This window comes from Scyliorhinus canicula, chromosome 6, assembly GCF_902713615.1.
Source record: "Scyliorhinus canicula chromosome 6, sScyCan1.1, whole genome shotgun sequence".
In the NCBI taxonomy this organism is placed as follows: Eukaryota; Metazoa; Chordata; class Chondrichthyes; order Carcharhiniformes; family Scyliorhinidae; genus Scyliorhinus; species Scyliorhinus canicula.
The window spans coordinates 19,432,813-19,460,259 of NC_052151.1; the positions used below are offsets into that span (position 1 = coordinate 19,432,813).

Below are 27,447 nucleotides of genomic sequence, written 5' to 3' on the forward strand. Positions count from 1 at the left end.
TGAGAAAGACAGACTTTTGGTCAGTCAGGGAATTGAGGGATTTGGAGAGTGGGCAAGGAAAGTGGAGTTGAAGCTGAAGGTCAGTTATGCTGAATGTAGGAGCAGCTTTCAGGGGCGGCATGGTCTTCCCTTGACCCTACTTCCTACGACCGGGGTTGTCCCGGTCTCCCGACCGCGTATTTCACGGCAGTGCGTCATTCGCTGGCCGCGGGAACTTCTCATCCCGCTGCTTATCAATGCGATTTCCCATTGAATCCACCCCATGCCGCCAGGAAACCCGGGATGAGCTGCCATCCGGGAAATGAGAATCCAAAAGGCCAGAGAATTATGGCCTATATTTCTTATGTTATCCTGGTTTAAGTGAGTGAGTTATCACCTTTCCACTAAAATAGTGGAGAGAGGAATCTCAGACCAACCAACTCCGCAGTCATCTCGCATCATCACATAAATCTAGGTCCTAAAGACGAGGTTGAACAACATCAGGGGTTCTCCCACCAGTGAGGGGCTGTGGTATCCCCAGATTAACCTGGAAATTAACCTCTGCTTACACCAGATTTTCCAGGAGTTTCCTTGGCTCGTACGCTGATGAACAAGTGGGAAAATCCCAGCCCCCCAACCCCCCTCCCCTCTATGGAGTGCAAACTCAACCATTATCTCAACGCATTGTCAGTAGGCCGTTTATTCCGGCAGTTGATGGGACTAGGATTGCTGTAAACTCAACACATGTTCGATTTATATTTTCTTCCCTTTCAGACATCAAGCTGCTGTGGTCAGAGTGGGAGCAAAAATGGCTGCTGCCGGGAACAGACTGGAGTGACTCAAGCAAGTGTTAACCTCTCTGATTGTCCTAACATCAGTTTACTGCTGCTACTTCTGTACATGCGTTGTTTTTACATCTCCATGTACTAGTGTGCATTTCTTTCCTTGCGTGTATGGGTGTACCACTATGTGTGTATGTGCGCTGCATGTTTTGTGTGTGTGAATATACAATGTTAGGTTGGCGGTTATAGTGGGTGGAATTTAAGGTTGGTGAACCTGATGGCGCAACGGTTGGAAACATCCAGTAATTAATCGGCCAACAGTGACCTTTCCTCAGGATTTAGGACCCAAGAGCTGCTGGCCAATCAGAGGCCGGAAGTTCTCCATTGCCCAATCTCTCCTCGTACGTTAGTCCTGCCGTGCCAGGAATCAGTCTGGTCGACCAGTCTGGTTTCTATTGCTATTCATAGCTCCAGACTACAGCACCCATACACCCATGTGAAAGTGTATGTTGTTACAGCACTTGGTCTCCTTGAGTGAAACACCACCACCACCACAATGTTTGGTAATTAGGCTGCTCATGTCCAGGTTGCCTCATATGTACTGGTGATTTTTGGCTGCTAATTGACCAGTCAGGGTTGGACTTGAGATTGGACGATGAATAATCCACTTTACCAAGTGAATTAAAGTCTGGATTGGTTCTTAAAAGGGCTTTGTCTTTGTGGTGTGCTTGATTAAATGCCTGCCCAAGCGTTTGGCCTGTTTATTCAGTATCAACGATAACACCATGCAACTGCTTATGTTACCTCTGGTCAACGCTGATGACTTTAAAGGTTCATCACTTCCCCTCTGACCCGACGCAATAAATTATTTTGTCAAACCCCTTCGCCGTTTTATCCACTTGACTCAAGCTACAGCAAGAATGGATCACATCCTCACTTGCATGTCATACTATTGTAATGAAGTTTGCATGTTGGCGCTTTCCCAACCAAAAAACACCCTCCGACAATAAAGGTATTGTCAGTCTCTATTGTTGAGAAGACATTTTCCACTTAACTCGGTAAAGATTATCCAAGTAAAAGTTGCTCATAGTATGGCGTCAGTTCACTGGTCAAAATGCAATCTCTGGTTAAGTGAGTGGGCAAACACTTGGCAGGTGGAATATAATGTCGGAAAATGTGAAGCTATGCACTTTGGTAGGAAGAATAAAGGAGCTGAATATTATTTAAATGGAGAAAGACAGCAGAAAGTTGCAGCTCAGAGGGATCTGGGGGTCTTTGTGCATAAGTCACAAAAAGCTAGTATGCAAGTTCAGCAGGTAATTGGGAAGGCAAATGGAATGTTGGTCTTTATTTCAAAGGGAATGGAGTATAAAAATAGGGAAGTCTTGCTTAGCAAGGCACTGGTTAAACCACACCTGGAGTACTGTGAAAGTTTTTGTCCCCTTATCTGAGGGAAGATATATTGGCATTGGAGGCAGTGCAGAGCAAATTCATTCGGTTGATTCTGGGTATGGAGGGATTTCTTATGAGGAGAAGTTGAGTAGGTTGGGCCTGTACTCATTGGAGTTTAGAAGAATGCGAGGCAATGTTATTGAGACATATAGAGATATGAGCGGCACGGTGGCACAGTGGCCACACTGCTGTCTTACAGCACCAGGTACCCAGGTTCTCTTCCGGCCTTGGGTGACTGTCTGTGTGGAGTTTGCACGTTCTCCCCGTGTGTGCGTGGGTTTCCTCCGGGTGCTCCAGTTTCCTCCCACAGTCCAAAGTGTGCAGGTTAGGTGGGGTTACTGGGTTACAGGGATATGGCAGGGGAGTGGGCCTCGGTAGGGTATTCATTCGGAGGGTCGGTGCAGATTTGATGGGTCAAATGGCCTCCGTCTGCTCTGTAGGGATTCTAGGGAATCTATGGATAGAATTCTCAGGGGTAGATGCTGAGAGATTGTTCCCACTTCTGGGAGAATCTACGATCAGAGTGTGTAATCTGAGAGTAAGAATTCACCCATTTAAGACAGTGATGGGGAGGAATTTCTTCAGGGGAGTGGAATTCTTTACACAGAGGGCTGTAGGGGTTGGGTCTTAGGTATGTTCAAGGCTGAGATATTTAATCAGTAAGGGAATCAAGGGTTATGAGGATAAGGCGGGAAAGTGGAGTTGAGGATTACCAGATCAGATCAGTCTTGGTCTTATTGATTGGCGGAGGAGACCTGATAGGCCAAATGCCCTCCTTCTGCTCCTATGTCGTATAGCCTTATGGTCAACCTGGAAATAATAAATTAAACCCTGTTTTTACTACAGCTATCACCCAGACTCTTTGAGCCATCAGAGTTTAAACCTCTGGACCCGACTCAGGAGCCCATCTTTCCCCCAGAACTCCTGGTAAGTATAGGCGAACACAAAATCTCCTTATCAGGACCTATCTCTCCTGCTGAAGTGTGTCATCACAGATTGATCCCTCCCCACTGTGCTTGCTGACTAACATTGGGTTCCAGTCCAGTGAAAGCTTCATTTAAAAATTCTCATCTTTCTTTCCAAATCTCGCCTTGGTCTCGCGTCCCCGCGCTGCGGCAACCTCCTCCAACCTGACAACCCTCTGACATCTCTGAACTATTCCCAACTCTTGCCATTGCCAATCAAATCTTCAGCCGTTTCTGCCCCAAACTTGAGAATTTGCTCCCAAAGCCCCTCAGCCACTCTCTTCAGGATGCTCCTTGAAACCAAATGCTTTGACAACATTTTGGTTTACCTTTCCGTAAGAACATCTAATGCTCTCTGCGTCAAATCATTCATGATAATCATGCAAATTGTAAAGCACCCTGGGAAATTTTACTATTTTAAAGAAGCAATACCAATTCAACTAAGGGCAGCACGGTAGCAGAGTGGTTAGCACTGTTGCTCCACAGCTCCAGGGTCCCAGGTCCAATTCCCGGCCTGGGTCACTGTCTGTGCGGAGTCTGCATGTTCTCTTTGTTTCTGAATCGGTTTCCTCCCACAGTCCAAAGGTGTGCAGATTAGATGGATTGTGTCATGATATACAGACACACACATAATGATATACAGGCAGGCACAGACAAGCAGCTAATGGACACAGAGAACAGGACATGACCAATAAGCAGGCAGGACACTCACGGGTGGGATCTGACTATAAAGGACATGAGAAACTCACACTCCGCATCTTTCCACTGATGAGCATCTTAGAGAGTCAGTCAAGGGTGTTGTTACAATCTCACACCTCCACCACGTGGCTAAGAGCTAGTCTGGTTCAGTCAGACTGAGTAACTACACTTAAGTTAGCAGAGAGTCAAACTCACAGAGAACTGTGCTAACTGTGCTATTAGTTCAATGAACCTGATTGAACTAACTTCAAGGTCTGGAGTATCTTTTTGATCTAAGCTGCATCCAGTTGCAGCCAGTGTTATACCAGTGTACCTAACACGACAAATTGGCCATGCTAAATTGTCCAAAATAGATAGGTGGGGTTACTGGGTTACAGGGATAGGCTGGAGGATGGGCTTAAGTATGGTGCTCATTCCAAGGGCCGGTGCAGACTCAGTGGGCCAAATGGCCTCCTTCTGCACTGTAAGTTCGATGATTCTATGAACTTGGTGTTGTTGCTGGAGCGCTTTGAAACCATTTTGATTTGGCTTGACCCTTTGGAGCAACTTCAGACATACTCTATTAAAATGGCCCTATTTCCACTTAATTGATCCCTCACCGTCTAGGTTAGGCCAGACCTTTATACGTCACTGGTTAGGCTCATCTGGGCTGCAGCTTTAAGGATAAATTGGTCATGGAGGAGATGGGATTAATATGGGTAAACGTGACCAGGATTTACCGGCACAGGGTGAGACCCTAAGCTACGACATTATGTAGGCCCCGAGCCTGCCACATGCAGATGGCAGGACTGCAGCAGCAATATTCCCAGAGGCAGGCAATTGAAAGGCCATTTCCCACCCTGCCATCCAATTAAGAACATTGAGATAACGCCCTAGGCCCAATCAGAGGGCTGTCAGGCCTACTAACACAGAGAGGTGGATGTTGCTGAAGCAGGGACCTTCACAGGAGAGATTGTAGTACACTGTTAAATATGTAAATATACAGGCCTGAATTTTCAGATTGGCGCTCACCATCCTGAAAGTCGGAGGGGAATGAAACCCTGCAGACTCCGCCAAGCCTACTGCATTTTGCGCTCAATTGACCATTGATCGGCAGTAGGCACGTCTTCCGTCTGCCTTTAGACAAAAGGTCCACCTTGGAGAGCTGATGGCCAATCAGATTGGCCAACAGCTCTCCAGCCCCTCAGGGTGCAGCGCTGCAGTGGTCAGAAGAAGTAGTGCAGTGCTGTCCCTGAAAATAAGTACTGCACTTCAGGTAAACGCCAAGGGTTCTGGGAGCTGGAGTATAGCGGATGCCCTGCGAGGTTTGGGAGGGGAACAGTATTGGTGTTGAGGGGTAGATCGGGGGTCGGGGGTGTGGGGAGGGCAGGAGCTCCCAAGTGCATGAGGGTGGGTGTCCCAAATCTGAAAGGGCCTTCAGATTGAGGTACCCCCCCCCCCCCCCCCCCCTCACTGCTCCCCCAACACCTCTTGCACAAGATCGAGAAATTTCACTTTTCTATTCGCCGTCCTGATCCAACTGGCATCCACCGGCCTACAAATTGAGGCTGGATGGAAAAAAGCCCTGAAGTGGCAATTAAGTGACCACTTATGTGTTGTGATGAGGACATGGGCTTCCTGTCAGAAGCCCTGTCGCACTGCCATGAAATTGTGTCAGGATCAGGAAAGGGCGTTATTCCAGAGAGAATCCCGGTCACACAAGTTTACACTCCCCCAATCCCCCACCTCAGAATCGGCTTATCGGCTTTGGGGGGGGGGGGTGTACATTAAATTCTGACCAAAGTCTATGACGACACAGCATCACATAGTGACAGAGCATGGAAAGGAATATTCCTTGTGGAACCTCATGCAGAGTCTGCCTCATAAATAGTTTGCATAATGTTCAATAAAAGATAGAAGTGTCACCTCCAGCATTGTCTTGAAGTTCAGATCCATGGCTAACACTATGAGACCAATAGCAGATGGTGACAGCGGTTAAAACGGCGAAAGAAGCAACAAGCGAGGAGACTAATGACTGGTAGGAGCAGCAAGAGAAACAACTGCAGGACAAGGACAGTGTGGAAAATTATTTCAACCGTACTCCAGAAGAAGCAAAATAAAGGAAGAGATGGACAAAATCCTACCTTCAACAGAGTACTTTGACCATGTGGAAGACCTGGGTCAAGCTGTGATGTGGCAAGGCTGGCATTGCAGGTTTACCAGGTACAGCATAGCCTTTGGACCACCTGAAAAGGCTAGGAAGCAGCAGGGGTCAGTACCTTACTCTACACCATAGGGAGATGTGTTGATGATGTTTTGGTCAGAAAGGTCATAAACTAAGACATGGCAACCTATGAAGAAGTTACTGAAGTTTATTTAGCCTTCAGAAAAACACCATTATGGAGCAAGCAGAAATCATAAGGTTTAGCTCACTTGAATAGACAGCTGGTTTGCGATGCAGAGCAAGGCCAGCAGCATGGTTAAATTCCTGTACCAGCTGAGGTTATTCATGAAGGCCAGGAGGTTGGTTTAGGAGGCATTCAGCTGAAAGTAAGGCGTGGGTAGAGCTCAGGAGCATGGTGTTGAGATACAGGATCAGCTATATGATGGAGCAGGCTCGAGGGGCTGAATGGCCTACTCCTGCTCCTCTTTCCTATGTTTCTATGTCTAAATTTCTAATGGGAAGAAGATTACACACTCAAATGCCACGCTCTTCCACATACCCGCGTGCCATATCTACAAATCTCTGACATCACGAGAGTAAGGGAGGAGAATGACTGTCATGCAAATCAGACAAAGAGTTACAATCTTCACCTTAGAATGGAGGAGTTACCAGAAATCCCAGCCAGGTGAACCAGTCTGGAATAGAGAGCAGTACAGGAAAGGGAAGAAATAGGAAGTGCGAGATCTTATAGAGTTGAGTCTGCCAAAGGGATAATGAAAAGAGACAGAAGCGTACCCATGGCAACAAGAAGTAGGCCATCAATGGAATGGACCAACTACCCATATGTTTAGAAAGACAACTTTAACAGAGTTAAATAGTCTCTGCGGTTTTACTCCACAGAGCTCCGGAGGGAACGTGGAGCACCTGAATCCAATACAACCTTCGAGAGAAATAGTTAAACCCCCACCCCACAACGTTTATCTCTGTGAACGAGAGAATTCTGAGACTTCTGGAGGAGATGTAGGACAATGTAAATAATATTTATTTGAGTCGGAGACTTGCTTAGGTGGGAGATGTGGTATATAGGGTTAATGTTAAATCGGTGAATATATAGTCAACATCATCAGTGACGTAGCATTACATGATAACAGGGCACAGAGAGAGTCAGTTCCATCTGGAACCTCAGACAGATAAATAGTTAGCTTAATGTTCAATGGAGGATAGGGGTTTGCAACAGTATCTCCTCAAGATATTGTATTGTAGGTCCAGATCCAGGACCACCACAGGTAAGACCGAAAATAACAAGAACAAAGAGATCCAAAATTTGTTTTCATGCAGGTAGCAGGTAGGCCCAAGCGTTCTGACGGATAATGCCTCCAGCAAGCAGAGTTGTAACAATGGGGTCGACCTTGTGCACAGGAGATCCCTCCTTGGGCCATTGGGTAGCCGGGAAGCTACGCCACTGCCCGCCCCTCCTACTGCCGGTAAAATGGCCTGGTTGCCGAATGTGTCGGGGGGACCCTCCTCACCCAATATTTTACTGGTCCCAACTCCTGCATCACTATCTAGCACGCCCCCCGGAGGCCTGTTAACTCTGGCCTGGTGAATCAGCAGCTCATTCGGCAGCCTGTCGGTTTCCTTTCAATGGAAACGACAAAAGCAGGCTGCCAATTTGCTACGGCCAGGCCCTGCTTTTTCGAACGTCTTCCCAGGGCCAATGTCTGGGGTAAACACAGAACCTCGTGCAGGATGTGCGGTGAGGTAGGAGGAGGACATACCTGGCCTCTCAACCTACAGTCACAGAATATTATTACACTGCAGAAGAGGACCTTCAGCCCATCGAGTCTGCATTCCTCGCTCTGCACCCCAAACAAACCAAAGCAAAGGGAACCCTGCCAAAAAAATAAATAAGCCACTGGAATTTGCCTCGGTACACACTGAAGCCCCGAGGTTCTGGGACATTCTCAAAGAAGGAGGGAACATTTCCTTCCCATTAGGATCAATACTTAGAATCATAGAAAAGTTACAGCACAGAAGGAGGCCATTCTGCCCATCTTCTCCATGCCAGCTCGAGGACACCCAGGTGCCCTTTCTAATCCCACCTTCTTGCACCAGGTCCATAGCCCTGTATCTTACAGCACTTAAGGTGCAGATCCAGGCACTTTGAAAATGGGTTTAGGGTCTCTGCCTCCATCACTAAGTCAGGCAGTGAATTCCAGACTTCTACTACCCTCTGCGCAAAAACGTTCTTCCACATGTCCCTTCTGCACCTTCTCCCACTGATCTTGAATCTATTTCCCCTGGTTCTAGAATTCTCCACCAAGGGAAACAATTTTAGCCTGTCCACTCTATCTCTTCCCCTCATAATTTTGTACATCTCAATTGAGTCATCCCCTCAGCCTTCTTTGTACCAAGGAAAATAACCCCAACTATCCCATCTCTCCTCGTAGCCGCACCTTTCTTATGCTTGGGGTATCTGGGATCTTGCTGTTCTCCAGAAGCACAGCCCTGTCCTCTCTGGCCTGCAGTGCTAAATACCTTCTCTCACCATCCCCCAATAATGAAACGTGGGCACCTTGGGCCTAAATGTCGGGGAGCATCGGGCACACTCAAACTCCCAGTGAGGAACACCGATCATCTTTAACAGCTCAGCCTTTCTCCATTTGGTTTGCAGTTACTTCGTGAATTACCTCAGCAAACACTGTTCTTTAAAGGGGACCGCGTCACCTGGATCCAGCCAACAACTTTGAAAGAACTGTTGACCTTAAAGGGCAGGTACCCTGAAGCCAAGCTTGTGGTTGGCAACACGGAAGTAGGTAAGATGCAAACTGCAGACTAACAAAGGCCCAGCATCCCAGAGTCCCCTCCCTCCATCCCTCCCTCTGTCCTTCCCTCTCTCCATGCCTCCCTCCCTCCCTCCACCAGTGTAATGAGATAGGGTCTGGCTGTGGGCCTGTATTGAATAGTTCATGTGCAGCACCGCATGTGGGGTGGCACAATGGTTAGCTCTGCTGCCTCACAGCGCCAGTTACCCTGGTTCGATTCGTGGCTTGGGTGACTGTACGGAGTTTGCACGTTCTCCCCGTGTCTGCGTGGGTTTCCCCCGGGTGCTCCGGCTTCTTACCACAGTCCAAAGGTGTGCATGTTAGATGCATTGGTCATGCTAAGTTGCCTCTCAGGTGTCCAGGGATGGGGACCTGGGCAGAGTGCTCTTTCGGAGGCTCAGTGCGGACTTGATGGGCCGAATGGCCTCCTTCACCACTGGGGATTGTATCACTGTCCGCCGTGTGTTTGTAAGGGCCTGAGGTACAAACCTTTCCCATTTTCAGCTGGATCAAGGTTATGCCGATTGCTAAAGCAGAGGCGACCATTCGGAAAAGCTTTTTTTTATGCATCGAGCGGTTAGGTTCTGGAATGCAAACGGAAAATGCTGCAAAAACTCAGCAGGTATGGCAGCATCTGTCGAGAGACAAACACAGTTAGCGCATGGTGACACAGTGGTTAGCACTGCTGCCTCACAGTGTTCAGGACCTGGGTTCAATCCTGGAGTTGAGTCCCAGCCTGTGGGGAGTTTGCACGTTCTCCCCGTGTCTACGTGGGTTTCCTCCGGGTGCTCCGGTTTCCTCCCACAGTCCAAAGATGTGCAGGTTAGGTGGATTGGCCACGATAAATTGCCCCTTAATGTCTATAGATGTGCAGATTAGGTGGGGTTATGGGGATACTCTGGGGGAGTGGGCCTAGGTAAAAATGCTCTTTCAGAGGGTTGGTGCAGACAGGATGGGCCTCATGGCCTCATTCTGCGCTGTAGGAATTCTATTGATTCTATGGCTTCGAGTCCATCTGACTCTTCTTTTGCACTTATTATCAGATCTGAAATGCACTGCCTGAGGTTGTGGATTCAATCTCGGCTTTCAAAAGGGAAATGGGTAACAATCTGAATTGGTTTGTTCACTCGGGGAGTGGTGAACATGTGGAATTCTCTACCACAGAAGTGTGTGTGGAGGCCAAATCACTCAATATATCTAAGAGGGAAACAGATTGATTTCTAGGCACTAAAGATGTCATGGGGCATATGGTGAGTGCAGGTGTTGAGATCAAGGGTCAATCATGATGATATTGAATGGCGGGTAGGCTTCAGGGGCCGAATGACCTACACCTGCTTCTATTTTGTGTTTCCCAGAAGATATAAACAAAGATTGTCGAGTTAGGGGTGAAAGGCAGGGAGTGGGACACGCTGAGCTGCTCTTGCCGAGGGCTAGCATTGACATGATAGGCCGAATGGCTTCTTTTTGTGCTTTTATGACCTGGGCTATTGTCAACATTTTGTTTGGAGTCATTTTCAAGTTCTGGACATCCCGGACAACAGGTGATATATATTGTCCATCTCTGGATGGTCTGTTTGATCCAACCAAGTGACTTCCTGGAACACTTCATTGGACAGAGTCAGATCTGGTGGTTTCAGACTGGAATGACAAATAACCCAGGCCGGAGTAAGGGCCACGGATTCCCTTTCCTAAAGAAAATTGGGGAACCACTTGGGTTTTTTTTTTGACAGTCCGATTGCTTCACCTTTATTGATCTGATGCGGTGGATTTTAATCCTTGTCCTTGGGATTATCCCAAGTCAGGCGTACACATCCCATGTTCACTTTCAACTCAAGGTTACGTTCGCCAAATCCTAAAGACAGTGGGCGAAATTCTCCATTTGGGAGACTAAAGTGTTGACGGTGGGACTGAACTACGTGCGGTTCGCGTTCCCATTGGGGGGCGCTATTTCTGGAGCAATTCGGGACACGCTAACAGGCCGGCAGTTTGCTGCCGCGAATTGCAAGCAATTGCCAGCCCAGTGAGCGTTCTAACCGCTGGGGCCGGAGTTAGCGCCAAAGAATGTGGCAACTGGAGCTGTTCTTTTGTGCTCCACTGACCACAGGCTCACTGCAGCTACCAAGGTCGCTCAGAGAAAAGTTGCCCCCCCCCTGTGGTTGGGGGTCAGAGGTGGGCCCTCAGATCCATGCCACTGATGATTGGCGGGACACCCTTTTCCCCAGCGTGGGCAGCAGCCACGAGCTTGCCCCCCTGAACACTGCCCCATTGCAGAGGAAGCAGGGGATCAGCAGATATCACCCCAACTAGGGGACACCTGCACCATGGCTTATGGAACCACAGTGTCCCATATGCCCTCAAAACCACCTTATCTACCTGCCCTGCTGCTCCCAGGGATCTATGGTGCACCTCTAGTCCTCTGTACTTCCGAGGCTATTACCATATATTGCATTTTTCCTTACCTCGTTAGTCCTCCCAAAATGCATAACCTCACACTTTTCAAGATTACATTCCATTGAATACAATCGTGTATGCAATCACTAAACAGTTAACAGAGCACTGACGGAGTGCCACATTGCCGTAGGGGCCGTTCATGATGGTATGGGCGGCACGGTAGGACATTGGTTAGCACAGTTGCTTCACAGCTCCAGGGTCCCCAGTTCGATTCCCGGCTTGGGTTACTGTCTGTGCCGAGTCTGCACGTTCTCCTCGCGTCTGCGTGTCTTTCCTCCGGGTGCTCCGGTTTCCTCACACAAGTCCCGAAAGACGTGCTTGTGCGGTAATTTGGACATTCTGAATTCTCCCCTGAACAGGCGCTGGAGTGTGGCGACTAGGGGCTTTGCACAGTAACTTCATTGCAGTGTTAAATGTAAGCCTACTTGTGACACGTATAAAGATTATATAGTCATAACCCACTTGCTGTGGATTCAAGCCCAGCGGAAAACCACCATATTAAGGGTTACCCTGTGGTAAGTGGCAGTTAATTTAGCAGCTATATTGTTTTCATGCAGTAGACTTGGGAATGTGAGATAAACCATAGACATCTTTTACTTAGGAACCCTTCACTGAGGAAGATGAGTTCTTTTAACTCTTTAAGCTGGATTCCTTCACAGGTGGTGCAGAGGAGGGAACGTGGAGGGGGTGGGAGTTAGGAGCTGGAGGGGCGGGTTGGAGAGGTGGAGAGGAGAGGTGGGAAGGGGGACAGGGGTTGGGGATTTGGAGGGGAGGAAGGAGAATGGGGAGGTGGGTGGTAGGAAGGGGGATAGGAGGGGTTGTGTATGGGGGGGGGCAGATGGGGTGAGTTTTGTGGAGATTTTGGGGTTGGGTAAGGAGGAGGCAATGTTTTTCTAAGGCTCCAGTTGATGTATGTTGAGGAAGCTTTCATCTTATCAGTCAATGCACAATCTGGCCTCCCTGAGGTTTACATCTGAGTTCTGCTATATTTGGCTGGGTTAGACAATGTTGGGTAGCTTAATTGTTTGTGCACTAATCCCATTTTTCCCGAGTTTTCCACTGTAATGTTGGCCTGAAATCCTCACGCACCGCCCTCCACCACTTCCCTAACCCCGCACTCACCCCCCGCCTCCCACCACCACCACCACCTCTACCCACAAACAATATTTCCACAAATATCACAAAGGAATGGTAGAGGCTTGGAAAAAACTCTCCTCAGCCAAATGTCCAGTTGGACGGGGTTGATATGGTAAACAATTGTTACCAAATAGCCAGGCTCCGAGAGTAGGATTGGTGGCGTTTCTGGGGGATACCATGAAGGGGAAAACATTTACTGTCTCTCTCTGCTTGGTGCAGGTATCGAAATGAAGCTGAAGAACATGTTGTACCCGGTGATCTTGGCTCCCGCTCATATTCCACAGCTTAATGTGAGCCAGCGTACAAAGAACGGTAGGTGAGGCAAAGCTGCCAGTCCTCCATTATTTTAGCCATGAAGTGGGGAGGTGAAGGGGTGCCATCTGGGGTGGGGAGTGGGGATGGGGGGGTGGGGGGGGAGAAATGCAGTGGACGTGTTCGCACTGCTATTTTGGATGCCAACCTCCTGACACTACGGCCTTCTAAAACAGGCCCGACATTTCCTTCCCAACAGGGACAGCTTCCTGCCTCAGGATAACAATTTATTCAGCATTTCTTCTCAGGACACTTCAATGTTGTCGATATGGACTTTTGTGCAAAACATTAATGCTAAGATTATCTGTAGAAATCATAAGAGTGCATTAAGTTAATCATTAACAAATATGCAACGTTTTCCAAAACTGAATGTCTGAAAATGACGTTTCCATCACTGTCGCAGATATTGTCTCCTTTAAGTTGCCTGGTGGACCATCTTTTTTTTGGGGGGATTGTAGGCATTTCTGGCTAGGCCAGAATTTATTGCTCATCACAAATTGCCCCCGAGCTGGTGAGCTACCTTCTTGAATCACTGCAGTCCGTGTAGTGTAGGTACACCCACAGTGGTATTAGGGAGGGAGCTCCACAATTTTGAGCCAGCGACAGTGAATGAATGGCGATATATTCCCAAGGCAGGATGACAAGTGACTTGGAAGGAACCTCGAGGTGGTGGAGTTCCCAGGTATCTGCTGCCCTTGTTCCTCTAGATGGGAGTGGTCGTGGGCTTGGAAGGTGTTGTCTAAGGCAGCGTTCTTCAAACTTTTTTTACGGTGCCCATTTATCCCCACTGGCCAACTTTCAAGACCCAACCAGGCCAACCTTCGCGACCCATGCCCGCCGACCTTCACGACCCACGCCAGCCGACCTTCGCGACCCAACCCAGCCAACCTTCGCAACGCACGCAGGCCAACCTTCGCAACCCATGCTGGCCAACCTTCGCGACCCACGCAGGCCGACCTGCGCGACCCACGCAGGCCGACCTGCGCGACCCACCATTTTCTCTTACCTTGTTTGCTGCAGACAAAAATGGAGGAAATAGCTTTGGGTCCCTTTGGCCCTCGTACACGCTCCTCCAATGGAACTTGTTGCATGAAGGTGAAGTCTTCCGGTGTCGGAAAGTATGGAGTCCCCCTCTGTCCAAAGTTCTGCATTTTTTTCCTGTAAAATGTTATCAAATAAACTCTCCCGAACTTGTAAAAAAAATAAAATGAATAAAATAAATGAAAAAAATAAAAATTAATTAACAAAATAAATGAATAAAATTAATAAAAAACCCCGAAATTGTAAAACAAAAAGCTGCGACCGTTTTAAAAAAAAGCGGCCGCACTGCACATGCGTGCCCGATCGTCAGCGCGCATGCGCAGTGCGGACGCATTTTTTTTACATGTTCACGGCCATTTTGAAGGCCGCGTGCAGCTGGCGTTACTAACAGCCGACTGCTGCAGCTGTTGAGTGCAGATTTGTGCGGAGCACCGCGACGGACGGCCCCCAAGTTTGACAATGCCTGGTGTAAGAGAAACTTAGTTTGATCCTGCAGTGCATCTTGTAGATGGTACACATGTTTGCCACTGTTCGTTGGTGGTGGAAAGAATGAATGTTGAAGATGGTGGATGGGGTGCCAAACAAGTGGGCTGGCCTTTCTCCTGAATAGTGTCAAGCATCTTGAGTGTCGTTGGAAATGAACACATCCAAGCACATGGGGAGTATTCCATTACACTACTGACTTTTGCCTTGTGGATTGTGGACAGGCTTCAGAGAGTCAGTGGGTGAGTAACTGACTGCAGAATTCCCAGCTCTGACCTACTCTTGGTGCCACAGAATTTATATGGCTAGTCCAGTTCAGTTTCTGATCAATGGTAACGCCAGGATGTTGACAGTGGGGAATTCAGCTCTGGCAATGCCATTGAATTTCAAAGGAGGTGTTTAAGTTCTGTCTTTTGTGGAGATGGTCATTGCCTAGCACTTGTGTGTTCCGATTGTTATTTGCCACTTATCAGTCCAAACCTGAATGATGTCCGGGTCTTGCTGCCTATGAAGACAGACTGCTTCGGTAACTTAAGAATAATTAATGGTGCTGAGCACAAGTCTTCAGGTCGGAATATTGTCAGGGCCCAACGGAGGATCCAGCCCCTGGCCTGGGATATTGTCTATAAGGAATGATTCAGTGGCAGCATGTTGGCACAGTAGTTAGCACTGCTGCCTCACTGCACCGAGGACTCCACTGTCCATGTGGAGTTTTCACATTCTCCCCGTGTCTGCGTGGGTCTCACCCCCACATGCCAAAAAGATGTGCAGGGTCGGTCCATTGGCCATGCTAAATTTCCCCTTAATTGGAAAAAACAATTGGGCACTCTCAATTTATTTTTTTAAAGAATGTGTGAATCAGTGTGTTTGACTATGTTCGGCTGTTGCTTGGCTAATTTGTGAGATTGCTCTGCACACGCTTCCAGATGCTAGTAAGGAGTACTTTGCAGGGTTCACAAGGCTGCTATTGTTGTTTCTGTTACCTGGGTCAAGGCCAGGTGGTCCATTCAGTTTCCTTTTTTGCCTTCGTCGTGGTTTGATATAAATAAGTGATTTGCCAGGCCATTGCAGAGGGGCAGAAATATCTACCACATTGCTGCAGGCCTGGAGTCACATGTAGGCCAGACCAGGTAGGGACGACAGATTTCCTTACCTAGAGAGGCATGAGTGAACCAGACAAGTGTTTTTTTTACAACAATCAATGATAGTTTCATGGTCACCATTACTGGGACTAGCTATCAATTCCAGATTTATTCATTGAATTAAAGTTATCCCAGATGCTGTGGTGAGATTTGAACCCCGTTGTGGTGTTATCATAAATGTAAGAACTGCAAGGGTTAATGAAATGTCTGGATCATCCACTGGAGGGAGCTATAGTTACAAGTATATAAGACATTGATGCTAAGCCTTGTGGGGCGAGAGAAGTGAAGGAGCTAGCTAGAGATAGACTGAAGAAAAGATAGTGTGAGTAAGAGCAGATCATAGTTTATTATAGGGTAGAGATTAGTTGTCAATAAGTGTAGATTATATGTTAATTATCAACTGTGTATTATTTAGGAGTACGTGTCAAATCCAAATTATTAATGTTAATAAATTTATAGCTTTGTTCAAGTTAAAGCTATTTTGTGGTCTTTGTGAACACTACGCCAGCCATCCTGAATTCAGAAACACAAAAAACACCACACCTGTGTCCCCAGAGCATTAGCCTGGACCTCAGCATTATTAGCCCAGCGACATTACCACTAAACCTGTTGGCTGCAGCTTTGATACAACTGGCGAGGTCACTTCAGGACCTCCAATTGTTCAGCAGCAACCACCTCCTTTAGGGGGAAAGAGCTTCCCATTCCTATTACTGATATGGGTATCTGAAAAAAGGAAGTTTATGACAGGGTTTAAGGGAATGGAGCAAATAGAGAGGCTTCAGGTGGAGACAGTTCCTGGTTGCAGAGCTGGTAGTGGTACCTGTACCATGTCCTCCTCCTGCACTGTGATATCTATGATGCTACTTGATAGAAGTGCTCCTTAATGAAAAGCCACTGGAAGCCTTGGGTTATCCGATATTCGCTGTTGAGTCCCGATCTGGCAAGATCCACACTTGGGGGCCGAAAGGGTGCCTCCCGGCTCAGAACATTTTAGCTTGGATGGATTGCCCCCACCCCAACCTCACTGTGGCATCAAATTGGAAACCCATTGACTTGCAGGTAAGCAATGCTTCGATTTTAAAATTCACACCCTCATGTCTGGAATCCTCTGTGGCCTGAGACTGAAAATTCTCCATCGTTGGCGGCCGTGCCTTCAGTTACCTGGGCCTAAAACTCTGGAATTCCCTCCTTAAACCTCTCGACATCTCTACCTCGCTAAGACCCTCATTAAAATTTTCCTCTTTGATCAAACTTTAGGTCAGCGCTTTTATTATCTCCTCACGTGGGCCGGCGCCAATTGTTCTTTGATCATTTCACTTGTGAAGTGGCTCGGAAGGTTTTACTTTGTTAAAGGTTCTGAATAAAGGTTAAAGTTTTTTTTTAATGTGTCATTTTGAAGGGATAACGTTCGGGGCGGCCTGTACCCTGACCGACATCAGAAGCGAGCTGAAGAAGGCCGTAGCGGAACTCCCCAGTTACAGGACAGAGGTTTTCAAGGCCGTGTTGGAGCAGCTCCGTTGGTTTGCTGGGCAACAAATCCGGAATGTTGCAGTGAGTATTTTGCGTGCCAACCAGGTTAGGGTGGCAGCCGTATGTATTGTCAGACAAGGGTGACGCATGTCGGAAGTGCTCCGCTTCTCATCAATTCTAGTTCTAGTTTCCAGGTTCGAGGCTTACTCCAGCAACTTAGGAAGAAAATTTTGGGTGACTCAAAATGCATCACTGAAGGAGAGCCGCACCGTCAGATAGGCTGTCTTTCGGGTGAGGTATTGAACCAAGGCCGTGCCTGTCTCTCAGGTGGAACTAAATAATTGCACCCGTATCAATATAAAGAAGAGCAACAACCCAGTTGTCCTGTTCAATACTTATTCCTCAATCAACATCAGACTATCTGGTCATTGTCATATTGTAGTGATGGGAGTTTGCTGTGCATCAGTTCATGCTACATTTCTCACAGACTAGTCATGGCCGTAACGTGCTTTAGAACATCTGGATGTTGAAAAGTTTGCTTTAGAAACATAAGTATTTCTTTCTTTGAATAAATAAAGCATTGCTGGCAATAGGTTCACAAAAGTGGATTTGAGGGGAATGTGTTTCGCACTGTGCCTAAACATCCCCTGGATTTCACACATTCTAACATCCTGATAGAAATTTCAATGACCAGTCTGAGGCAAGTCGTTCCAAATCAATGTGTGTGTGGGGCTATGTGGGGAATGTATGTGTATGCGTGACCATTAGGGATAGTCAGCATGGTTTTGTGAAGGGTAGGTCATGCCTCACAAACCTTATCGAGTTCTTTGAGAAGGTGACTGAACAGGTGGACGAGGGTAGAGCAGTTGATGTGGTGTATATGGATTTCAGTAAAGCGTTTGATAAGGTTCCCCACGGTCGGCTATTGCAGAAAATACGGAGGCTGGGGATTGAGGGTGATTTAGAGATGTGGATCAGAAATTGGCTAGTTGAAAGAAGACAGAGAGTGCTGGTTGATGGGAAATGTTCAGAATGGAGTTCAGTTACGAGTGGCGTACCACAAGGATCTGTTCTGGGGCCGTTGCTGTTTGTCATTTTTATAAATGACCTAGAGGAGGGCGCAGAAGGATGGGTGAGTAAATTTGCAGACGACACTAAAGTCGGTGGAGTTGTAGACAGTGCGGAAGGATGTTGCAGGTTACAGAGGGACATAGATAAGCTGCAGAGCTGGGCTGAGAGGTGGCAAATGGAGTTTAATGTGGAGAAGTGTGAGGTGATTCACTTTGGAAAGAATAACAGGAATGAGGAATATTTGGGTAATGGTAAAATTCTTGGTAGTGTGGATGAGCAGAGGGATCTCGGTGTCCATGTACATAGATCCCTGAAAGTTGCCACCCAGGTTGATAGGGTTGTGAAGAAGGCCTATGGTGTGATGGCCTTTATTGGTAGAGGGATTGAGTTCCGGAGCCATGAGGTCATGTTGCAGTTGTACAAAACTCTAGTACGGCTGCATTTGGAGTATTGCGTACAGTTCTGGTCGCCTCATTATAGGAAGGACGTGGAAGCTTTGGAACGGGTGCAGAGGAGATTTACCAGGATGTTGCCTGGTATGGAGGGAAAATCTTATGAGGAAAGGCTGATGGACTTGAGGTTGTTTTCGTTAGAGAGAAGAAGGTTAAGAGGTGACCTAATAGAGGCATACAAAATGATCAGACGGTTAGATAGGGTGGACAGCGAGAGCCTTCTCCAGCGGATGGAGGTGGCTAGCACGAGGGGACATAGCCTTAAATTGAGGGGTAATAGATATAGGACAGAGGTCAGAGGTGGGTTTTTTACGCAAAGAGTGGTGAGGCCGTGGAATGCCCTACCTGCAACAGTAGTGAACTCGCCAACATTGAGGGCATTTAAAAGTTTATTGGATAAGCATATGGATGATAAGGGCATAGTGTAGGTTAGATGGCCTTTTGTTTTTTTTTTCCATGTCGGTGCAACATCGAGGGCTGAAGGGCCTGTACTGCGCTGTATCGTTCTATGTTCTATGTTCTCTATGGGTTCTTGAGGAGGTGGCGATGTATCCAGTGGAGGTGGCAACGGATAATGAGGAGGTGGTGATGGATATTGAGGAGGTGGTGACAGATGTTGAGGAGGTGGTGACGGATATTGAGGAGGTGGTGATGGATATTGAGGAAGTGGTGACAGATGTTGAGGAGGTGGTGATGGATATTGAGGCGGTGGTGATGGATATTGAGGAAGTGGTGACAGATGTTGAGGAGGTGGTGATGGATATTGAGGAAGTGGTGACATGTTGAGGAGGTGGTGATGGATAATGAGGAGGTGGTGATGGATATTGAGGATGTGGTGTCAGATGTTGAGGAGGTGGTGACGGATATTGAGGTGGTGGTGATGGATCTTATGGAGGGGGTCTTAGAGGCTGCAGAGTGACTTGGACAGGCTGGCTGAGTGGGCAAATATTTGGGAAATTCAATGTAATGTGGGTAAATGTGAGGTTATCCACTTCGGTGGCAAAAACAGGAAGGCAGATTATTACCTGTATGGTGGGAGTTTAGGAACAGGGGAAGTACAACAAGACCTGGGTGTCATGGTGGAATAGTCGCTGAAGGTTGGAATGTGATGAGGAAAGCTAATGGCCTGCTGGCCTTCATAACAAAAGGATTTGAGTATCAGAGTAGGAATGTTTTGCTGCAGTTATACCGGGCCTTAGTGAGGCCACACCTTGAGTATTGTGGGCAGTTTTGGTCTCCAAGTTTGAAGAAGGACATTCTTGCTATTGAGGGTGTCCAGCGAAGGTGTCCAGACTGATTCCCGGGATGGTAGGATTGACTGGGCTTGTACTCACTTGAGTTTAGAAGAATGAGAGGGGATCTCATAGAAGCATATAAAATCCTGATGGGACTGGACAGGTTAGATACGGGAAGAATGTTCCCGATGCTGGGGACGTCCAGAATCACGGGTCATAGCCTAAGAATAAGGGGTAAGCCAATCAGGACTGAGATGAGGAAGATATTCTTCCCTCAGAGAGTTGTGAACTTGTGGAATCCTCTACCAGAGAAAGATGTTGGGGCCAGTTCATTGGGTATATTCAAGAGGGAGTTGGATGTGGCCACTGCAGCTAAAGGGATCAAGGGGTATCAAGAGAAAACGGGAGTGGGATGTTGAATTTACGTGATCAGCCATGATCTTATTGAAGGGTCGAATGGCCTACTCCTGCACCTATTTTCTATGTTTTCATGGACCTTCTGGAGATGGTGATGGATATTATAGACATAGTAATAGATCCTGAGGAGGTGGTAATGGATATTGAGGAGGTGGTGATGGATATTGTGGAGGTTGTAATAGGTCTTAAGGAGGTGGTGATAGGTCTTGAGGAGGTGGTGATGGATATTGAGGAGGTGATGATGGATATTGAGGAGGTGATGATGGTTATTGAGGAGGTGATGATGGATCTTATGGAGCTGGTGGTGGATCTTATGGAGGTGGTGATGGATATTGAGGAGGTGATGATGGATATTGAGGAGGTGATGATGGATATTGAGAAGGTGGCGATGGTTATTGAGGAGGTGGTGAAGGATCGTATGGAGGTGATGATGGATATTGAGGAGATGATGATGGATATTGAGAAGGTGGCGATGGTTATTGAGGAGGTGGTGATGGATATTGAGGAGGTTGTGATGGATATTGTGGAGGTGGTAATGGATATTGAGAAGGTGGCGATGGTTATTGAGGAGGTGGTGATGGATCGTATGGAGGTGGTGATGGATCGTATGGAGGTGGTGATGGATCGTATGGAGATGGTTATGGATATTGAGGAGGTGGTAAGGGATCTTATTGAGGTGGTTATGGATATTGAAGAGGTGGTGATGGATCTCATTGAGGTGGTGATGGTTATTGAGGAGGTGGCGATGGATATTGCAGAGGTGGTGATGGATATTGAGGAGGTGGTGATGGTTATTGCGGAGGTGGTGATGGATTTTGAGGAGATGGTGATGGATATTGAGGAGGTAATGATGGATCTTGTGGAGGTGGTGATGGATAATGAGGAGGTGAGGATGAACATTGTGGAGGTGGTAATAGATCCTGCGGAGGTGATAAAGAACATGGAGCATAGAACATACAGTGCAGAAGGAAGAAATTCGGCCCATTGTATCTGCACTAATGCACTTAAGCCCTCACTTCCACATTATCCCCATAACCCAATAACCCCTCCTAACCATTTTGGAAACTAATGGCAATTTAGCATGGCCAATCCACCTCACCTGCACATCTTTGGACTGTGGGAGGAAACCGGAGAACCCGGAGGAAACCCACGCAGACACGGGGAGAAAGTGCAGACTCCGCACGGACAGTGACCCAGCAGGGAATCGAACCTGGGAAACTGGTGCTGCAAAGTCACAGTGCTATCCAATTGTGTTACCGTGCTGCCCAAATGGATATTGAGGAAGTGGTGATGGATATTGAGGAGGAGGTGATGGACATTGAGGAGGTGGTGATGGATATTGAGGAGATGGTGATGGATATTGTGGAGGTGAGATGGATATTGAGGAGGTGGTGATGGATATTGAGGAGGTGGTGATGGACATTGAAGAGGCGGTGATGGATATTGAGGAGTTGGTGATGGATATTGAGGAGGTGGTGATGGATATTGAGGAGGTGGTGATGGACATTGAAGAGGCGGTGATGGATATTGAGGAGTTGGTGACGGATATTGAGGAGGTGGGGATGGATATTGTGGAGGTGGTGATGGATATTGAGGAGGTTGTGATGGATATTGTGGAGGTGGTAATGGATATTGAGAAGGTGGCGATGGCTATTGAGGAGGTGGTGATGGATCGTATGGAGGTGGTGATGGATCGTATGGAGGTGGTGATGGATCGTATGGAGGTGGTTATGGATATTGAGGAGGTGGTAAGGGATCTTATTGAGGTGGTTATGGATATTGAAGAGGTGGTGATGGATCTCATTGAGGTGGTGATGGTTATTGAGGAGGTGGCGATGGATATTGCAGAGGTGGTGATGGATATTGAGGAGGTGGTGATGGTTATTGCGGAGGTGGTGATGGATTTTGAGGAGATGGTGATGGATATTGAGGAGGTAATGATGGATCTTGTGGAGGTGGTGATGGATAATGAGGAGGTGAGGATGAACATTGTGGAGGTGGTAATAGATCCTGCGGAGGTGATAAAGAACATGGAGCATAGAACATACAGTGCAGAAGGAAGAAATTCGGCCCATTGTATCTGCACTAATGCACTTAAGCCCTCACTTCCACATTATCCCCATAACCCAATAACCCCTCCTAACCATTTTGGAAACTAATGGCAATTTAGCATGGCCAATCCACCTCACCTGCACATCTTTGGACTGTGGGAGGAAACCGGAGAACCCGGAGGAAACCCACGCAGACACGGGGAGAAAGTGCAGACTCCGCACGGACAGTGACCCAGCAGGGAATCGAACCTGGGAAACTGGTGCTGCAAAGTCACAGTGCTATCCAATTGTGTTACCGTGCTGCCCAAATGGATATTGAGGAAGTGGTGATGGATATTGAGGAGGAGGTGATGGACATTGAGGAGGTGGTGATGGATATTGAGGAGATGGTGATGGATATTGTGGAGGTGAGATGGATATTGAGGAGGTGGTGATGGATATTGAGGAGGTGGTGATGGACATTGAAGAGGCGGTGATGGATATTGAGGAGTTGGTGATGGATATTGAGGAGGTGGTGATGGATATTGAGGAGGTGGTGATGGACATTGAAGAGGCGGTGATGGATATTGAGGAGTTGGTGACGGATATTGAGGAGGTGGGGATGGATATTGTGGAGGTGGTGATGGATATTGAGGAGGTTGTGATGGATATTGTGGAGGTGGTAATGGATATTGAGAAGGTGGCGATGGCTATTGAGGAGGTGGTGATGGATCGTATGGAGGTGGTGATGGATCGTATGGAGGTGGTGATGGATCGTATGGAGGTGGTTATGGATATTGAGGAGGTGGTAAGGGATCTTATTGAGGTGGTTATGGATATTGAAGAGGTGGTGATGGATCTCATTGAGGTGGTGATGGTTATTGAGGAGGTGGCGATGGATATTGCAGAGGTGGTGATGGATATTGAGGAGGTGGTGATGGTTATTGCGGAGGTGGTGATGGATTTTGAGGAGATGGTGATGGATATTGAGGAGGTAATGATGGATCTTGTGGAGGTGGTGATGGATAATGAGGAGGTGAGGATGAACATTGTGGAGGTGGTAATAGATCCTGCGGAGGTGATAAAGAACATGGAGCATAGAACATACAGTGCAGAAGGAAGCAATTCGGCCCATTGTATCTGCACTAATGCACTTAAGCCCTCACTTCCACATTATCCCCATAACCCAATAACCCCTCCTAACCTTTTTGGAAACTAACGGCAATTTAGCATGGCCAATCCACCTCACCTGCACATCTTTGGACTGTGGGAGGAAACCGGAGAACCCGGAGGAAACCCACGCAGACACGGGGAGAAAGTGCAGACTCCGCACGGACAGTGACCCAGCAGGGAATCGAACCTGGGAACCTGGTGCTGCAAAGTCACAGTGCTATCCAATTGTGTTACCGTGCTGCCCAAATGGATATTGAGGAAGTGGTGATGGATATTGAGGAGGTGGTGATGGACATTGAGGAGGTGGTGATGGATATTGAGGAGATGGTGATGGATATTGTGGAGGTGAGATGGCTATTGAGGAGGTGGTGATGGACTTTGAGGAGGTGGTGATGGACATTCAGGAGGTGGTGATGGATATGGAGGAGGTGGCGATGGAGATTGAGGAGGTGGTGATGGATATTGAGGAGGTGGCAATGGATATTTAGGAGGTGGTGATGGATATTGAGGAGGTGGTGATGGACATTGAGGAGGAGGGGATGGACATTGAGGAGGTGGTGATGGATATTGAGGAGGTGGTGATGGATATTGAGGAGGTGGTGATGGATATTGAGGAGGTGGTGATGGATATTGAGGAGGTGGTGATGGATATTGAGGAGGTGGGGATGGCTATTGTGGAGGTGGCGATGGATATTGAGGAGGTGGTGATGGATATTGAGGAGGTGGTGATGGATATTGAGGAGGTGGTGATGGATATTGAGGAGGTGGTGATGGATATTGAGGAGGTGGTGATGGATATTGAGGAGGTGGGGATGGCTATTGTGGAGGTGGCGATGGATATTGAGGAGGTGGTGATGGATATTGAGGAGGTGGTGATGGATATTGAGGAGGTGCTGATGGATATTGAGGAGGTGGTGATGGATATTGAGGAGGAGGTGATGGATATTGAGGAGGTGGCGATGGATATTGAGGAGGTGGTAATGGATAATGTGAAGGTGGTAATAGATCCTGGGGAGGTGGCGGTGGGTATTGAGGAGGTGGTGATGGATATTGAGGAGGTCTTGATGGAAATTGAGGAGGTGGTGATGAATATTGATGAGGTGGTGATGGATATTGAGGAGGTGGTGATGGACATTGAGGAGGTGGTGATGGATATTGATGAGGTGGCGATGGAGATTTAGGAGGTGGGGATGGATATTGAGGAGGTGGTGATGGATATTGAGGAGGTGGTGATGGATATTGAGGAGGTGGCGATGGAGGTTGAGGAGGTGGTGATGGATATTGAGGAGGTGGCGATGGAGGTTGAGGAGGTGGTGATGGATATTGAGGAGGTGGTGATGGATATTGAGGAGGAGGTGATGGATATTGAGGAGGTGGCGATGGACATTGAGGAGGTGGCGATGGATATTGAGGAGGTGGTGATGGCTATTGTGGAGGTGGCGATGGAGATTGAGGAGATGGCGATGGATATTGAGGAGGTGGTGATGGATATTGAGGAGGTGGCGATGGAGATTGAGGAGGTGGCGATGGATATTGAGGAGGTGGTGATGGATATTGAGGAGGTGGCGATGGAGATTGAGGAGGTGGCGATGGAGATTGAGGAGGTGGTGATGGATATTGAGGAGGTGGCGATGGAGATTGAGGAGGTGGTGATGGATATTGAGGAGGTGGTGATGGATATTTAGGAGGTGGGGATGGATATTGAGGAGGTGGGGATGGACATTGAGGAGGTGGTGATGGATATTGAGGAGGTGGTGATGGATATTGAGGAGGTGGTGATGGATATTGAGGAGGTGGGGATGGCTATTGTGGAGGTGGTGATGGATATTGAGGAGGTGGTGATGGATATTGAGGAGGTGGTGATGGATATTGAGGAGGTGGCGATGGATATTGAGGAGGCGGTGATGGATATTGAGGAGGTGGTGATGGATATTGAGGAGGTGGTGATGGATATTGAGGAGGTGGTGATGGATATTGAGGAGGTGGTGATGGATATTGAGGAGGTGATGATGGATATTGAGGAGTTGGGGATGGCTATTGTGGAGGTGGCGATGGATATTGAAGAGGTGGTGATGGATATTGAGGAGGTGGTGATGGAGATTGAGGAGGTGGTGATGGATATTGAGGAGGTGCTGCTGGATATTGAGGAGGTGGTGATGGATACTGAGGAGATGCTGATGGATATTGAGGAGGTGGTGATGGACATTGAGGAGGCGGTGAAGGATATTGAGGAGTTGGTGATGGATATTGAGGAGGTGGTGATGGACATTGAGGAGGTGCTGATGGATATTGAGGAGGTGGTGATGGATATTGAGGAGGTGGTGATGGACATTGAGGAGGTGGTGATGGACATTGAGGAGGTACTGATGGATATTGAGGAGGTGGTGATGGATATTGAGGAAGTGGGGATGGATATTGAGGAGGTGGTGATGGATATTGAGGAGGTGCTGATGTATATTGAGGAGGTGGTGATGGACATTGAGGAGGTGGTGATGAATATTGATGAGGTGGTGATGGATATTGAGGAGGTGGGGATGGATATTGAGGAGGTGGTGATGGATATTGAGGAGGTGGTGATGGACATTGAGGAGGTGGTGATGTATATTGAGGAGGTGGTGATGGACATTGAGGAGGTGGGGATGGATATTGTGTAGGTGGCGATGGATATTGAGGAGGGGGGGATGGACATTGAGGAGGTGGTGATGAATATTGATGAGGTGGTGATGGATATTTAGGAGGTGGGGATGGATATTGAGGAGGTGATGGTGGACATTGAGGAGGTGCTGATGGATATTGAGGAGGTGGTGATGGATATTGAGGAAGTGGCGATGGAGATTGAGGAGGTGGCGATGGAGATTGAGGAGGTGGCGATGGATATTGAGGAGGTGGCGATGGATATTGAGGAGGTGGGGATGGATATTGAGGAGGTGGTGATGGACATTGAGGAGGTGCTGATGGATATTGAGGAGGTGGTGATGGATATTGAGGAAGTGGTGATGGACATTGAGGAGGTGGGGATGGCTATTGTGGAGGTGGCGATGGATATTGAGGAGGTGGTGATGGATATTGAGGAGGTGGTGATGGATATTGAGGAGGTGCTGATGGATATTGAGGAGGTGGTGATGGATATTGAGGAGGAGGTGATGGATATTGAGGAGGTGGCGATGGATATTGAGGAGGTGGTAATGGATAATGTGAAGGTGGTAATAGATCCTGGGGAGGTGGTGGTGGGTATTGAGGAGGTGGTGATGGATATTGAGGAGGTCTTGATGGAAATTGAGGAGGTGGTGATGAATATTGATGAGGTGGTGATGGATATTGAGGAGGCGGTGATGGACATTGAGGAGGTGGTGATGGATATTGATGAGGTGGCGATGGAGATTTAGGAGGTGGGGATGGATATTGAGGAGGTGGTGATGGATATTGAGGAGGTGGTAATGGATATTGAGGAGGTGGCGATGGAGGTTGAGGAGGTGGTGATGGATATTGAGGAGGTGGCGATGGAGGTTGAGGAGGTGGTGATGGATATTGAGGAGGTGGTGATGGATATTGAGGAGGAGGTGATGGATATTGAGGAGATGGCGATGGATATTGAGGAGGTGGTGATGGATATTGAGGAGGTGGCGATGGAGATTGAGGAGGTGGCGATGGATATTGAGGAGGTGGTGATGGATATTGAGGAGGTGGCGATGGAGATTGAGGAGGTGGCGATGGAGATTGAGGAGGGGGTGATGGATATTGAGGAGGTGGCGATGGAGATTGAGGAGCTGGTGATGGATATTGAGGAGGTGGTGATGGATATTGAGGAGGTGGGGATGGACATTGAGGAGGTGGTGATGGATATTGAGGAGGTGGTGATGGATATTGAGGAGGTGGTGATGGATATTGAGGAGGTGGGGATGGCTATTGTGGAGGTGGTGATGGATATTGAGGAGGTGGTGATGGATATTGAGGAGGTGGTGATGGATATTGAGGAGGTGGCGATGGATATTGAGGAGGTGGGTGATGGATATTGAGGAGGTGGTGATGGATATTGAGGAGGTGGTGATGGATATTGAGGAGGTGGTGATGGATATTGAGGAGGTGGTGATGGATATTGAGGAGGTGATGATGGATATTGAGGAGTTGGGGATGGCTATTGTGGAGGTGGCGATGGATATTGAGGAGGTGGTGATGGATATTGAGGAG

The 27,447-nt window shown here is 47.9% G+C and overlaps 1 protein-coding gene across 1 annotated transcript in view; it reads left to right on the plus strand.

Annotated features, from left to right (window-relative positions):
• Window positions 1-27,447, plus strand: part of xdh (xanthine dehydrogenase) — a 155,412-nt gene that overhangs the window by 67,482 nt on the left and 60,483 nt on the right. Inside the window, exons 8-12 of the mRNA XM_038799021.1 lie at window positions 754-813; window positions 3,060-3,140; window positions 8,695-8,836; window positions 12,653-12,745; window positions 16,811-16,962. Of these exons, the coding sequence (XP_038654949.1) occupies window positions 754-813; window positions 3,060-3,140; window positions 8,695-8,836; window positions 12,653-12,745; window positions 16,811-16,962 (528 nt within the window). The remainder of the gene's footprint in view (window positions 1-753; window positions 814-3,059; window positions 3,141-8,694; window positions 8,837-12,652; window positions 12,746-16,810; window positions 16,963-27,447) is intronic.